Raw genomic sequence first — 16484 nt, forward strand, 5'->3', positions numbered from 1 at the left:
CCATACAATGGAGTATTATTTGGCAATAAAAAAAGTCAGTCACATATTGTATGATTTCATTTATATTAAATGTGCAGAATAGGCAAATCCATAGAGAAAGTAGATTAATGGTTGCCTAGTACTGGGTGGACTGGAGGCAAATGGGAGGGATGGCTACTGGGTGTGGGGTTTCTTTCTGGGGTAACTGACTGTAGTGATGGTTGCACAATTCTGTGACTGTACTGCAAAACCCATGTTCTAAATCTCAATTTATAAATATTTAAAAAAGAGAAACTGTTCTTGCATAAAATAAACTCTACTTGTACGACTTGATGAAATACCCATATCCAAGAGCATCTTAAACACAGATGCCACTTTCACTTGGGCAAAACTTACTGTTCTTAGTATCTACTATGCACTTAGTATCACTAGGGTAGGTGCTACAGAGAATGGGATAGTCTTAGCTTTCAATCTGACTACAGGGACAAACAATGTATACAATTATGTGAGTAGTCTGACAACAGAAGTGTGGTATCTTCTCCCGTGCCACCAATGGGGTGTCCAACAACTCACTTCAATCCTGATGTTGACCACCTGGAGGTAGCACTGTGACCAAGGGCTCAACCCCACAAGACTACCCTCACTTCAGCAGAGGCCAGTGTCAAGCCCTGAGTGCCCAGGCTACCCACATACTCCTGCCCAACTTGGCTATAAATTTTCTCACAGCCACCCCCGCCCCCCAGGTTTGATGATTTGCTGGAATGATTCACAGAACTCAGGAAAGCGCTCTACTGGTTTATTATAAAGAGTATAACTCAGGAATGGCCAAATGGAAGAGATGCACAGGGCAAGGTGGGGATGGAGCGCAGAGCTTCCACACCCTTTCTGGTGGCATTGATATATTCACCAACCCAGAAGCTCATGAAATCAAAAGCTTTTTATGGAGCTTTCCCAAGAGTTTTTATAGGGGCCCCCTTAAGTTACCTCCTTAGCCTAAACTCAGGTGAGGCCAAAAGCAGCTACTTATAAATAGCAATAGAGACTCCTACCACTCAGGAAATCCCAAGGGTTTTGGGAACCCTGTGCCAGGAACCTGGACAAAGACCAAATGCTTACTCCTTATTATATCACAATAATTCTTAAAAACAAAACAAAACAAACACCCCCCCCCCCCAAACGGAGTAAAGTAACAACCTGGACTGGAGGTGATGGCCTTGAAGGTGATGTAGCTTAATCTCCTACAACATTCCCATGACAACCACTAAAATACCTTTCATTGACAGGCTATCTAAGGCAGCCCATTTCACTTTCTTGTTAGAACTCTAATTTTTTATATTAATTTTGTGTGGGTGTGTTACAAGGAAAAGGATAAAGTGGATTTTCTGTTAATACATGAAACAAATCCTTATTATAAAAAAATTATAATACAGAAAGGTATAAAGAAGAAAACAAGAATTCTCTAAACTACCAACCACATTTTGGCAAATAGCCTTCTATTAAATAGTTACATATAATTAAACGTAAGACTAGATACCCAAATTTTAATAAGAGGGATTCTATCATGCTGTTCTATAATTTGCTTTTTTCCTACTTATTAGCAGATCATGAATAGCTTATAAAACTAAGTATACTTCATTCTGATACATAATATTCCAAAGTACTGATGCAGTATATAATGTGTTAATCTCATAGGCCACAAATACTCCCATTTTATTTCTTTATTTTTGATTAATAGGGTTATTCTGTAAGAAAGTTCTGAATATCAAAAACTTTTTTCCTCATGTTGAGCCAAAAACTCACCTCTGGAGCTTCTTCCTGGCTCTAGATCTACTCTGAGACACCAAAGGTTTCTTTTGAATTATTTTCATTTATCAGGCTACTGTCACTTAAAAGTCATGCAGTTGTTTTGTAAATTGTGGTGAAAGACACATAACAAAATTGACCATCATAACCATTTTTAACTGTACAGTTCAGTGGCATTAAGTCCATTCACACTGTGTGCAGCTATCACCACCATCCATCTCCAGAAGGCAACTGTTTCTTGTATTGCTATATATCAGACATTACAGTTGCTTTTATTAAATTTCAAGTACTCTGAAAATTCAAAGGGTGATCACCTTCAATTGGGGTATAAAGGCAGGGAATGTTTTTGACATCTAGGTAAGATTCATGAAGAAATGGTACTCTTTGATGCTGTGACACTGCAGTAGGAACTGTGCTAGGTATGTTCATAAGTAATTTCAAGGGAATGATCATCCCTAAGGATTCGACTGCTAGCAAACAGGGAAAAACAGGAGGCAAGCCAACAATTAGGAGGTTACTGCAATAGCCCAGCAAGTAGTAATGAGAACCTGACCAAAAAACTAGGTGTGGAATACAAACAGGAAAGTTGGTTATATCTGTTTGTAAGATGAGTAAAGACAGGAAAAGCATTGCAGAGATCAACAATATAAAATCTGATAAGTGAACCGCACCTAGAGGTGAACAGACAATAGAGGAAGACCTGAGTTTTCAAATCTAGTGAGCTGGGGAGACATTGAAGCCATATAGAAAACAAAAAGTCAGGAGGTAAGGGGAGTAAGGAAAGGAAGGAGAAAAGAAAAGATTAGTTTTGTTTAGTTGAGTTCAAGATACCAGTGAGACAACTTGATAAAGTTAAAGGGTAGGCAGCTGAAAATGATAATGTGCAGGCAGGTCACACTCGGGAGTAAACTGAACTGAGTTGCCAGTTGTACTGATGGAGTATATAAATATGAAGTGATACTAGGTCTCATTTATCTAAACTCGCCCAAATAAAGAAACACTTACCATTTGCCAAACTTGCATGATATTGTCTTCTGATACAGAACAAATCACCCAAGGTTCATTGGGATTCCAGGAGAAATCAGATATCTTGGCAGTGTGACCACCATGAATAAACTGAAAGAGGAAGGAAAACAGATGAAAAGCAGACAGAGGACAATAAATCACAAACTATTTCAGTTCTGCTCAACATCTGTAACATACCAACAATTCTGGTGGCCCATCTTCTGCATCTTCTGGGGATTGTTCCTCTCCAATTTTACTAGCACAAAAAGATTTTTAGAAGTTAAAACAGGGACTTCCCTGGTGGCGCAGTGGTTAAGAATCCGCCTGCCAATGCAGGGGACACGGGTTCAATCCCTGGCCCAGGAAGATCCCACATGCCGCGGAACAACTAAGCCCACGAGCCACAACTACTGAGCCCACGTGCTGCAACTACTGAAGCCCTCACGCCTGGAGCCCGTGCTCCACAACAAGAGAAGCCACCGCAATGAGAAGCCCGCGCACCACAACGAAGAGTAGCCCTCACTCGCCGCAACTAGAGAAAGCCCATGCGCAGCAACGAAGACCCAACGCAGCCAAAAATAAATAAATTTAAAAAAAAGTTAAAACAGATTTACCTTGAGTAATTCTGGAAAGTGTAAGAAAATAACTCCACAAAGAGTAATAATTAACAAGACTTACCTTAAATCCCAGACATTCAGTCTGCGATCAGTACCACTGGAAGCCAAAATAGTCTCATTGTGAGGCGACCACTGAACCTATACATAAGAAAAAAGCCATCAATTAGAAAATTGAGGGGAAAAAATCTAACATTATATTTAACAATTTAACCCATTACTAGACCCAGGATATCAGCTCTTGTTCTATTTCATATTTTTGAAGATCTCATTTACTCTTATTGTCTAATTCCAGCTTCTAGCCAAATGTCATCCAGTGCTGACCTAAGAACTAAAGTACAGATCACACACAAAGTAATTATTTACCCAAGTACTTATAATGAATTCAGTATTACACATAGGACTGCAAAGACTATAATGTACTCCTCACAGTGCCCTTGCATTAAGCTTCCAACATAATGTAACAATTATTTCTTGAACTGAGTCAGAGGGCTTTGCATATGGAGCTTAATTAAACGGATGAGGCAGAAAACACGGAGTCAGTACTTTACGAATGAACTGTGAAATTAACAGATACAGCAAGTTATAAAGGATAAAGGAGTGGAAATAAGGGAAGAGACAAGCGTCAGGAACCAGGCAGATAAAATAATCAGGCACTAAGTTTAATATAGAAACAATGGAGGGAAAACAATCCCAATTCATACAGAGATCAGCATAGGCATAAAGATGATTTTTATTACTTATAGCAATGGGATAAGGCACAAGTGTGCCCACTCCCACATTCAGGTTTCCCTTGGGGCGGGGGGAGGAGCATTAGTTTCTCTCACCTGGAATATTTCATCCTTATGTGATTCAAAGGAATGCAACTTAAGTTTCAGATTTCTCAGATCCCACAAGGCAACAGTCTACATACAAAAATGAAAGCAAGTACAATCAATAAAATTTTTGTATCGAGAAAAAGAAAATCCATAACTAAAAGATCTCTGTGCATTCAAAAGAAGCCAGAGAGGGACTTCCCTGGTGGTCCAGTGGTGAAGAATCCGCCTTCCAATGCAGGGGACACGGGTTCGATTCCCCGGTCGGGGAACTAAGATCCCACACGCCGCAGGGCAAGTAGGCCCGCGCAGCACAACTACTGAGCTCACACACCTCAACTAGAGAGCCATGCGCCACAATGAAAGATTCTGCATGCCACAACTAAGACCCGACACAGCCAAATAAATAAATATTAACAACAAAAGAAGCCAGAGAAATCCACCCTGTTTTCTTGTAGAATAAATCACACTGACCTTGTCAGCTGATCCTGTGGCAAGAATGAACTCACTATAAGGATTGAAAGAAAGGCAGTTCACTTCAGCAGTGTGAGCATCAACTGAGTGGCTCGGTTTGGAAGTATTGTTTGAACGAGTATCCCAGCTTTAGTAAAAGAGAAAAAACAGGAAAAAAGCTTGAAATGGGTAACTAAATATAAAACTTAGATAATATATTGAGAAAAAAATGGATTCTACTCACATCATAAGTTTCTGATCATCAGCAACTGACCCAAACAGAGACTCATGGAGCAGATGCCAGGAGACGTCTTCTACTACTGCTGTATGCCCTGTAAAGATGGTCTTCGCATCCACAACTTTTCCTTCCTTTGGAACAGCACTGATGTCCCATAAGCAGATAGTCTTAAATGAAAAATTAACTATTATACAAAAGGGTCTCACTTCCTGACACACCCCAGAGGAAAAAAACTGATATAACTAGCCCAGATTTGCTTCAAAATGTAAAGGATACGCACATGGTCATCTGAAGCACTAAGTAAGTGCCCACTGAGATTTGGGTTCCAAGAAAGCCCATAGCCTTCCTTCTGGTGTCCACGGAGACGCAAGTCTGGGTTGCACTCTCCAGAAGGGTCTACAAAGTAACAGACACATCAAGACTATCCAGTCCACTTCCTCTTTGGATCTACTAAGCATAATGGAATTTTTATCAAGAGGTCTAAAGCTCTTACTTTTTATGAGACATACAGACCCATTATGACCAAACAGATAATGCTTAAGAGCTGCACATTCTATCCTATGTAAAAAAGCATTTTTTTCCCCCACGTAGGGAAGAAGGATGAAGGAAGAGTACCCACACATATCAATATAAATATAAGATGTTAAGTTATACAAAGAATAACAAGCAATTAAAATTGAGAGAAGCAATGTATCCCCACAGTGACTCATCATTTGTATTTGAATCGAAGAGGGCAAGTACCTGGTTTAGAAGGATGTTTCGTATAGTCAAAAACAAGAACATCACTGGATGGAGTCTTTGTGGCAATGATGCAAGGGTTCTGGGGCATATAGCGTGCCCTGTTTACTTCTCCTTCATGGTTGATCTTGATTTCTATTTCAATTTTTCCACTAACCGAGCCAAAACCTCCAAATTCTGTAAATACAATAAATTAATTGCAAATGAGGACAAAGCAAGAGCTACTCTATGTCACTCAAAGTATGACACAGGCAAGGCTTTTAATCAACGAACTGGTGTAATACTAGAAGCGATCTAAAAATTTGTTAGCAGTATAAAGTGCGTTCACATTCCTTATTTCATTTGATTCTTAGCATAACCCTACAGCGTAGGGAAGAGTTATTATCTCCAAAAAGTTTACACGAGGGCTTCCCTGGTGGCGCAGTGGTTAAGAATCCGCCTGCCAATGCAGGGGACACGGGTTCGAGCCCTGGGCCAGGAAGATCCCACATGCCGCGGAGCAACTAAGCCTGTGCGCCACAACTACTGAGCCTGCGCTCTAGAGCCCGTGAGCCTAGAGCCCGTGCTCCGCAACAAGAGAAGCCACGGCAGTGAAAAGCCTGCACACTGCAACGAAGAGTAGTTCCCGCTCGCCACAACTAGAGAAAGCCCGCACGCAGCAACAAAGACCCAGCGCAGCCAAAAATAAAAAATAAGTAAATAAAAATTTTACACAAGAAAAGAGAAGCTCAGAGGACCTACATTAATTTGTTTATGGTGACTTGACTATGGCAGAACCTAAATTGAATCCCTATTTTTCTGATCCCTAGCCTGGTACTCTTTCAGCTATACCTACAATGATTTAGGTAATAATATACCTAATAAGTATTACATTACTATCTAAAAGTAAGGAACACTATTGACTCCACTTCAAAAATTCTCACTAAGTGGCTTTCAAGCCTCACTTAAACTATCAAAAAAAATGTGCTCAATAAATAAAATCGAAGTTACTGTTTTAATGAATATTAAGTACACAGTGTGCTAGGTACTAAAGAGTCCCTTTTACTATTTGAAACTCTAGTTTGGGATGACCTTTCTGAAATACCGTCACATCTTTCCTCACACCAGTGAAGAAAAACAGAGCCACAACAGCTGGTTCCACTTTCCTGACCTCCCACTTACACTTGCCAACCAGAGTCCTTGGTTGAAATAAACCAGGTAGGCAAGGACTAGACAAAAACATTTTTTATTCATATTTGACTACTGTATGCACTTACAGAATTCTCCCAAGTACCATTATAAAATGTATAACAATATAATTTGTGATTATGTAAATCTTGGCAAAGCAATATTTAAACAAAGGTAGTTAATAAGTAACCAAAGAATTACAGAAGGCAGCATGATAAGGTACCTGAGTAAGAGTCAGGCCATGGCATAACTGACTGCCACTTACTATCTTGGTGGTTTTGGTGAAGGCCTTCAATTTCTGTGAACCTCAAACACCTTACCCATAAAACAAAGTTATGAGAGTAACTTGTAGATGAAAATGACACTCTGAAGGACAAAAATCTTTTCAAAAAGCAGAGACATAGTTGGGTAATATAATTAGCAGATAACTTTCAACCTCAAAATAACTTTATAAGTTGAAAAGCAGTGGTTTAAACAAGCTAAAAACCTAGAAACAGTTCAAAATAGACTCTAAAAGAGAAAAAACCCCAAACACATTAAACAATTTTCCCCCCAGAATTCTAGACCACAAGCATCTACATTGTAAAAAAAGAAGGCATGATTAGGATATGTGATCTCAAAGAACTTTTAGTCCAAACACAGGGAGATAAGATAAGCACACAATTATAGATGACTATGACAGAAAAGAATAATTGCCAGAAAAGAGATACCAACAAGGAAAGAGCAATAGCTGGCATGGAGCCCACAGAGCAAGGGGGTAATTGTTATATAATGTGGGTTATTTCAGTATCAGCTATATACTACTAATCAGAGCCACCCCCCCCAACTGTAGTTGAAGTACAGTAATAAGAAATCAGCTTAGAGGATTCACAATTGAGATTTATGAAGATGAGGATTTATCTATTTAACAAATAGATCCCCCAAGTTGAAGGTGATACGCAAAAGGCCAAATCTGATGTAGGAAAGAAAGACTGAGGTAGCAATGTACAATAAATTGAATGACTATCAAGGTCTAACTATGTTGCTATTTTGTTTGCTTCTCTCCATATAAAATACCATTTAAAAAGACTGAGACTGGGGCTTCCCTGGTGGCGCAGTGGTTGAGAATCTGCCTGCCAATGCAGGGGACACAGGTTCTCGAGCCCTGGTCTGGGAGGATCCCACATGCCGCGGGGCAACTAGGCCCATGAGCCACAACTACTGAGCCTGTGCGTCTGGAGCCTGTGCTCCGCAACAAGAGAGGCCGTGATAGTGAGAGGCCCGCGCACCGCGATGAAGAGTGGCCCCCGCTTGCCACAACTAGAGAAAGCCCTGGCACAGAAACAAAGACCCAACACAGCAAAAATAAATTAATTAATTAAAAAGAAAAGTACCAATGTCACCGTGGATGTGAGGATTAGTCAATGCTTTTGAAAAAAAAAAAAGACTGAGACATAACAATATAGTAAAAGTGTCTAGCCTGATGAATTTTTACATATGCATATATCCGGGGAACTACCACACAGATAAAAATACGGAACATCTCCAGCCCTCTCTCATCCTCCCACAAGGTACCACTGTGCCCCTCCCAACCAATGCTGCCTGACAAACTAGATAACCGGCATTCTAATTTCTACCACCGTACCGTTTTTTTTGAGTCCATAAACATTTTGAAACTAAGAAGAATAAGTTGTAACATCTTGAGTCAAATATTCCATTATTTCATCATGATTTAGTAATAGTTTATTATATATTGAGGCAAAAGACTAAAGATTACTTAAAAACAAAAACAAACGCCCCCCCCCAACCCATTCCCCAAATAAGTTGCTAAAAATAAATCTGTTGATATTTGAAGATGCTGGTAACAGAGTCTGAAGTAAACTTTTAAACCGAATCTATTTTCAGGCTTAAAATGTGACCACAGCCTGGCTGAATCTAATATAAACACACACATTCTTTTTAACGTCAAAACAAGCCTAAGCCAGTTTTTAGTTCTTTCTCTTTGAAAGTTTAATGATCTTTTGAAGCTGTCTGCCACCAAGTACCTCAAACCAAATGGGGTCAAGTAGATGGTAATCAATTACAATAGTTCAATCTGAGAGTCCAGGACATTTCATCTGAGAGCAAGGAGGGACTAGGAAGCTATCTATATAACAACAACCCAAGAAGCTTTAAGAGACATTAGTATATATCTACTTCCAGCACTGTTGAGACCACATGGAGAGCACCTGCCCCGCTTCAAGCACCAAGCTTGTTCAGTCATCCGAGGGTGATGTGAAGGACGAAGGAGAGGTAAAAGTAAGAGAAAAGGAAGGAATGGGAGCTGATATGCTATGTAACCTTAGGGCAAGTTACAAAACAACTGTAAGTGTCGGTTTCCTTGTGAGGATTAAATAGGGTGAAATACAGTCATACAAATGTATCATACATATTACTGGTATTTTTCATAGTTCCTCTATTATTAAGTATTAGTAAGGGGGATAAAGGTATCATCAGAACATAAAAGTAAATTGGTTTGATGCCACTCAAAAAATTCAGTTACCAGAAAGACTGGAGTGTATGTTAAAAGATGCCATTTCAAAAGCCAGGGAAGACTTATATGAGGAATCTAAAAAAGAATACAAATGAATCTATATACAAAACAGAAACAGACTCACAGACATAGAAAACAAACTGATGGTTACCAAAGGGGAGGGATTGGGGGGATAAACTAGGAGTATGGGATTAATAGATACAAACTACTATACATAAAATAGATAAGCAACAAGGATTTACTGTATACTCAATATCTTGTAGTAACCTATAACGGAATATAAAAAAACCCCAAAAAACCCCCCAGACCTAATGAATCACTATGCCGAACACCTGAAACACAATACTGTAAATCAACTCTACTTAAAACAACAAAAACAGTGAAGAAAATGGATTAGTCAGCAAATGGCATTAAAAAAAAATTGCTAACCACTTAGAAAAAAGCTCAGATTCCTATTTCATCCCTAAACCCAAAACAAATACAAGAAAGATTAAAGTTTTAATAGTCAAAACACAAAAGTACCAGAAAACAACAGCTAACTATTTTAAAATCTTGGAATGAAGGCCTTTCAGTGAATGACAAAATCGGAAGGACACCAGAGGAAAGCTGGATAATTTAAAATTCACAGCTTCTAAACAAAATAGGACTCAAAATTATAAAATAAAGAGGGAAAAAATTACCTATAACCTATTAGTTAGGGATAACTTACCTTATATAGAGAGATAACTCAAAAGAAAAAATGAGCAAAAAACATAAATAGGCAGCTCAAGAGAGAGACAGACAGACAAATATTTTAAAATAGGTCCAACATTATGAATAACTTAAAAAGCCGAGTAGGGAATTCCCCGGCAGTCCAGTGGTTAGGACTCCGTGCTTTCACTGCTGAGGGCACGGGTTTGATCCCTGGTCAGGGAACTAAGATCCTGCAAGCAGCGTGGTGCAGCCATTAAAGGGAAAAAAAAAAAAAGCAAAGTAAAATAAAGAGTGTAGTATTACATTCAATGTTGGCAAAGGCATGCAGAAACAGACATCAATACATCTGCTATTGGTGAAATTGTGAATCTTTCTTTGGAGGGCAACTTAGCAGTACCAATTATAATTGAAAATGTTCTTGCCACTTGATTAACATTCCACTTAATCATTCTACAGCAAAACTATGCAAGATACATGTACAAGAACTGTTTTTGAAGCCAAAAGATTGGAAACCACTTAAATGTTAATTGAGGGATGGTTAATTATAGTATACAGCCATCAAAAAGGAGGCACATCTCCATATGCTCACACAGAAAGATGTCCAAGATACACCAGGCCAGAAGACTATATTTTATGCTGTATTCCCAGTACCAAGAAAAATTGCCTGGCATACAGTAAGTACTTAATGTATTTGTTGAATGAGTGATCCAATAAATGGGATAGATAAACCATTCAGAAAACTATCAATTTAACAGCGATCCATAAGGGATAGGTTTACAGGGGGAGGGGGGTTCACAGTGTTTTATATTTGCTTCATTTTTTTTTTTTTTTTTTTTTGGCTGCACTGCACAGGCTTGCCGAATCTTAGTTCCCTGACCAGGGATCCAACCAGGGCCCCCACAGTGAGAGCATGGAGTCCTAACCACTGGACCACCAGGGAATTCCCTGCTTTATTAAAGATGATTTATTATATTACCAATCAGAATATTTGCTTTATGTCTAAATAACCAAAAGTCCTATTTAAAGACAATTTATTTAATAAAAGGAAACAGGCTCAGAGAGGCTAAATGATTTATCCTCAAACCACACAGCTAGTGAGCAGCTCAACAGGGTCTCAAGCCCATCTTCTGATTCTTTTTTTTTTGATGTGGACCACTTTTAAAGTCTTTATTGAATTTGTTACACTATTGTTTCTGTTTTATGTTTTGGTTTTTTGGCCGCAAGTCATGTGGGATCTTAGCTCCCCGACCAGGGATCAAACTCGCACCCCGTGCGTTGGAAGGCGAAGCCTTAACCACTGGATTGCCAGGGAAGTCCCAGTCTTGATTCTTAAGTTCAGTGTTTTATCCCCTCAATCACTGATGCCTACCTAGAGAATAACTCTGTAGTAACCATATCCTATAGTTCACACACTTGGGTCAGCGACACAAAATCGTTTGCTGACCTTTATCCTAAGGACTTATTTTGCATTCTATATTACCCTAAGCTAAATATGGAATGATCAAAAGAGTAACTGTACATTACAATCCTGGCAAGTAACTGGAACCCAAAATATCTTAGATAAAGAATGGATTCTGCTAATCAGGAGAAATCTAAGATAAAAAACATTAAACATTCATTTTTGGCACAAATCTCAATACTGAGAGCCTATCTTCTACCTCCCAGTAATAATTTGAGTTCAAGGACAACAATAAAGGAAACCCACTCATTTCTATCTCTTCTGAAAGGGAAAAAGTATTTCATGAACAGTTAAGCCCTTAGGATATCTCCTAAAAATAGGACATAATTAAACACTCAATTTTTATGTACTATATAGCAAATGCCATGGTTAAGTCATTTATACCACTTAAACCCAGAAAGTGTAATTTAAGCCAGTGTTTTTCAACCTTTTTTTTCATTATTGCCCCTGTAAGGAACCTTGTAGGACATTTTTTCTGATACCTTGATGAAATTCCTGTGTATTTGTTTATGCCTGCTATGTGCTTTAAACAGTTCAAAGAATAAGATTGTTTTCACACACACACCCCTCTGAGAACCAATTTTCACTCCCGCAGGGGCAGTATCTCCCATGTTGAGAATGCAAGCATGCGTAGCAGTAATATATGGTGGATTTTTGCTTCTTTCAATTCTAGAAATTTCCCCACCACCAAATTTAGTTGAAGAAAGTTTACAGAAAAGGTACAGAACCAAGTATGTGTTAAATATGTCTTCTGACATCTAATATCTATACTGCAAAATCAGGCTTTCCAAAGCTTAGTTATCTTGTTCCTAACTTGAGAGACTACTTTATCAAACTGTACACACTCTTTATAATTTAGAGATATGAAAAATATAACCCATATACCATTCCTTCCTTCACCTTTAAGATTCCTACCTCCTTTTTCACTGTCGTAGTGTGAAGCATCAAACTGAGCATCATCGTTAGGGAGCTGCACACTGGCTATCACAAGGTGGTTTTGTTCATCTGACGTGTGTGTCCCCAGGACAAGTCGATGAATACTGAAATCTTTCCCTTCTGGTCTGTAATAGGAATATATGGTCAGTATTCAAATCAGTACACTAAGAGAGACTACAAAGTCAGTGACATACATGTATGCACAAGGCACTATTACAACCAGGTTTTCAGAGGAAGAAGTCATTAAGAGCCATAGTTCCTACTTTTCACATATCTTCCATAGAGCTGAGTATAAGGACCACAGAACACTTAATTTCGTAATTATTTCTTAACTTAGCCAAATATTTACAATTACTTTGAGGAAAAAGTCTGATGGAATAAAATACGAATTAGCTACTCACCCTTTACAAGGAGTTGGAGGGAAAGAAAGCAATTGGTGGGTATACTACCACTTTAGGTTACTTCATTAGGTTAACGTCATTAAAAGGGAAAGGAAGTAACATCAGGTAAACTAACTGTTCAAATACTACTGAAGCACAAAGATGATTAAGATGTGATTCATATCCTCAAAAAACCAGGGACAATTAAACAGTCATATACACAAACATTTTAAACACAAGTCAACATATAATTCATGAAAAGTACCCAAGAACATGGAAATTTAGATATGAAAGATTAGTTCTGGAATAAAGGACACGTTCTTAGAAGAAGTGTTACCTGAGCAGGTCTCAAAATGAGAGATAATCTAGAAGAGGGGGACAAGGGCTTTGGAAGACAGTATTCTAAGGGAAGTAAGCAAAGGGAAGATTACAAAGTGCCAGACACCACGTTAAGCATTTCACATACCTCATATCACTTAAACACCATAACAACACTCTGAAGTACTATTCTAATTTAAAGATGGTTTGGGAAAATTAAGCAACTTGCCTAAGATCACAACTACCAACTAACAGAACTAGAACTGAAGTCCAAATCTGACTTTGAATGTGGGAAAGCAAAGTGAGAGAGAAGGCTAGAAAGCAGATAAAAATCAGACTCTAGGGTACTGAATGCCAGCTTAAGGCATTCTGGACTCTTTACTGTAAGGAACAAAGAACCATGGAAAATTTATAAGGAACATAGCATCATCTGAGTTACTTCAGAAGGATTAATTTAACAGTGTAAAGCAGAGGTTCTTCAAGCGTGGTATCAGGAACAATAGCATCAACATCATCTGGGAACTTCAGCATGCAAATTCTGAGATCCACTATAGACCTACTCAATCTGAAACTTGGAGGGGAGCGATGGTTTGTGGTGCTCAACAATCTGTTCTGCAGGGAATTCCTTGGTTGTCCAGTGGTTAGGACTCAGCGCTTTCACTGCCATGGCCCAGGTTCAATCCCTGGTCAGGGAACTAAGATCCCGCAACTGCAAGGCGTGGTCAGTTGAAAAAAAAAAAATCTGTTTTACAATCCCTCCAGCTGATTATGATGTCTGTTAAAGTTCTAGAACCCATGGTCTAGATGGGAAAGATGCTACAAAAGAATTGATCAGGGCTTATAAATGGACTGTCAAGTGGATAAAGGGGGAAAAAACCTAAAAAATGTCAAACCAAAGTCAACTATGAAAAGGAGAAATGGGAACAATAGAAAAAGTTGGGTTGGGACCTCCATGGAAAAAATATACTCAGTTTGAAATATGTCATGTTGGGGAAGCCAATAAACTACTCCAGATAAGACAGCTGAAAATTCAGGTAGCGCTCAGAAGTTGGGTCTGGAGATAAATCAACAGAAATTCCTCTGCACAGAGTTAATAGGTGTCTACATCTTACATGGGAAAAAACAGAGGAAAGATAAGAGGGCTGTCAACATAAAGTTGGGGATACCTGCATTTAGAAAGTTAAAGACTCAGAGCAAGTGAGGGAGGGAAGAAGAATATTACAAAACTGTGATTGTATGGTTTTTTGTTTTTGTGTTTAGAAACAAAATATGAATAAAAAAGAACACACACACACAGTAAACAGTAGACATTAGAGATAGTTGCTTAAAGGACCCCTCATTCTAAAAAAATAAATAAGTAAATGACATTGTTATTCGAGCAGAATACAAAAAAAAAAAAAGGGGAAGGATATTTGGACCAATGTCTAATACTGCAGAAAGATTTATTTACCTCGATTCATAAAGTAGAAAGCTACTAAGACTAGAGCACAGATTTCGGCCTTGGGTTATTTAGTCTTAATTCACTGCTTTCCAAACATAGCTAATCACATTATGTGGAAAGCTTTTCTAGAATGACTTAATAGGTATGGGGTGGCCAGTATTTGGGATCCTCTGGTCCAATATCATTTAGCACATGTCTACAGTAAATCTGGAATCACCATTCAACTATTCTCAAGTATCCTGGCGCAAGTTCCTAAGTGGTTTGAACTGAGAACTCCTGACAGAAATGACTCCACTTATCCTGAACTCAAGTAATTCTGATGATCAGCTGAATATGGGAACTCCTGGTCATGATAAACCAGCTTCCAGCTCTAAATTTCTAAGTACTTATTAACATACTTAGGACAGATGTCGCCATTTAAAAAAAAAATGCCAATGTGAAGGCAGCAGGCTCATTCTTAAGTTATTAATAACATTTATATAAAACTTGTTGAGCTGAAACGTAGCCAAATAACCACAATTCGCAAATATCTTGACTTCTAAAGACCTGAGTTTTGAAGGAATTTACTTACTTAGTACACTTATAGAATTTCTAAGTGTTGTTCTGAATGGCAGGTACCATGTCACGTTCATCTTTGCATTAACCAGCTACTACCAATGACTGTGAGATTCAAATTTCTTTTGTTGAAAGAACTGGACTCATAATACTTTTTGAAAGCTGACAAATTTTACATTACTGTTTGGCCAACTATAGTTATAATACAGCTATTCGATTCAGAATCAGATAAAGAAGACAACATGTTTTCTCTTATCAGGTAAACTGCAAACTTGTTTTACATTTTGCGTTTTTTGGCCTAGAAAAAAAATGTCACCACTAGGTTCTGATCACGTGCCCGCTACGGGTGACTGGAGAAAAGGAAAACAGGGAAAATCAATGCAAGAAATCTACACCGAGAACACAACAAAATAACGTTCAAAAGATTCCTATCACCTGGTTACATCAGGAAGCCACTGTGCAGTTAGGCTGGGCCACTCCAGAGCATGGGTCATCACCAAATCGTAAAGAAAAGGAGTGTTCTTTTTCCATATTTTGTATTCTTCATTGATCACACGTTCTTCTACGGCGTCATCAAAGGCTGCTAAAACATTAAAAACAAATTTAAGTTAGCGACCACAAATGGAAACCGAGTAGACACTTTCAAAGCTACCGGCACGGCTCCAGAATCCCGATTCTGAAATGGAGGTTTGTCTAAATCTCCCCGAGGCGCAGGCACCAACACCGCTCTCCAGCTTCACGGGGCCTAACTGCTGGGGTCATCCCGGCCAGACGCCGTTAGCCGTTCGGGCGACAGCGTCGGCAGGAGAACAGAACCCGCGAGGAGGGCCAAACACCGACCCCTGCGGGTAGCGAGCGCTGCAGAGAGGACCCGGAGAGAGACAGGCAGACCGACAGGGAGCGCGGGGAGGGACCAAATACCCGCCGGGGCCCCCACCGCCACCCTCCCGCCGCTGCGCCGGGCCTCCGCTCCCGAGGAGCTGGCGCGCCGTTAGCCCGCCCCGCGGGGCGATTTCTCCTCACGCCTGCGATGGCGGGTACGGCACTCAGCAGAGTCCGGCCTGTCCTCACTGTTAGGCCGTGTAGAGGCCGTTACGCAAGCCCGGCACCCCCGCTCTCCTGTGGCCGCCCCGGTACCCTCACCTTCCTTGTCGGCCATGGCGGGCAGGCAAGCCGGGGGGATCGGGTTGAGCTTTGCGAGAGGGGCGGGGAGGCTGCGGGCGCTCGCTCTGCGCGCGCGGCCTCTATTGTTTCCTGCTGCCCCTGAGTGAGGGCCGACTCGCGCACCTTCGCGCCAACACCGGCCAATCGGAGCGCGCCGAGCGGCGAGGTGGGCGGGGAAGCCGCGTTCGTAGCCTATCCAGACGCGCGGAGTCGC

The 16484-nt window shown here is 39.9% G+C and overlaps 1 protein-coding gene across 1 annotated transcript in view; it reads right to left on the reverse strand.

Annotated features, from left to right (window-relative positions):
- Nucleotides 1-16381, reverse strand: part of RBBP4 (RB binding protein 4, chromatin remodeling factor) — a 17761-nt gene extending 1380 nt beyond the window's left edge. The window contains exons 1-11 of the mRNA XM_022575108.3: nt 16250-16381; nt 15542-15689; nt 12392-12537; nt 5649-5822; nt 5188-5303; nt 4914-5074; nt 4691-4817; nt 4229-4306; nt 3466-3542; nt 2986-3043; nt 2788-2898 (exon numbers count right to left, since the gene is read on the reverse strand). Coding sequence (XP_022430816.1) covers nt 2788-2898; nt 2986-3043; nt 3466-3542; nt 4229-4306; nt 4691-4817; nt 4914-5074; nt 5188-5303; nt 5649-5822; nt 12392-12537; nt 15542-15689; nt 16250-16265 — 1212 coding nt within the window. The 5' untranslated portion in view covers nt 16266-16381. The remainder of the gene's footprint in view (nt 1-2787; nt 2899-2985; nt 3044-3465; nt 3543-4228; nt 4307-4690; nt 4818-4913; nt 5075-5187; nt 5304-5648; nt 5823-12391; nt 12538-15541; nt 15690-16249) is intronic.
- Between the last annotated feature and the right edge of the window lie 103 nt (nt 16382-16484).

The sequence above is a fragment of the Delphinapterus leucas genome, chromosome 1 (genome assembly GCF_059928025.1).
Source record: "Delphinapterus leucas isolate spDelLeu-1000000601 "Yukka" chromosome 1, BTC_Dleu_Yukka2, whole genome shotgun sequence".
In the NCBI taxonomy this organism is placed as follows: Eukaryota; Metazoa; Chordata; class Mammalia; order Artiodactyla; family Monodontidae; genus Delphinapterus; species Delphinapterus leucas.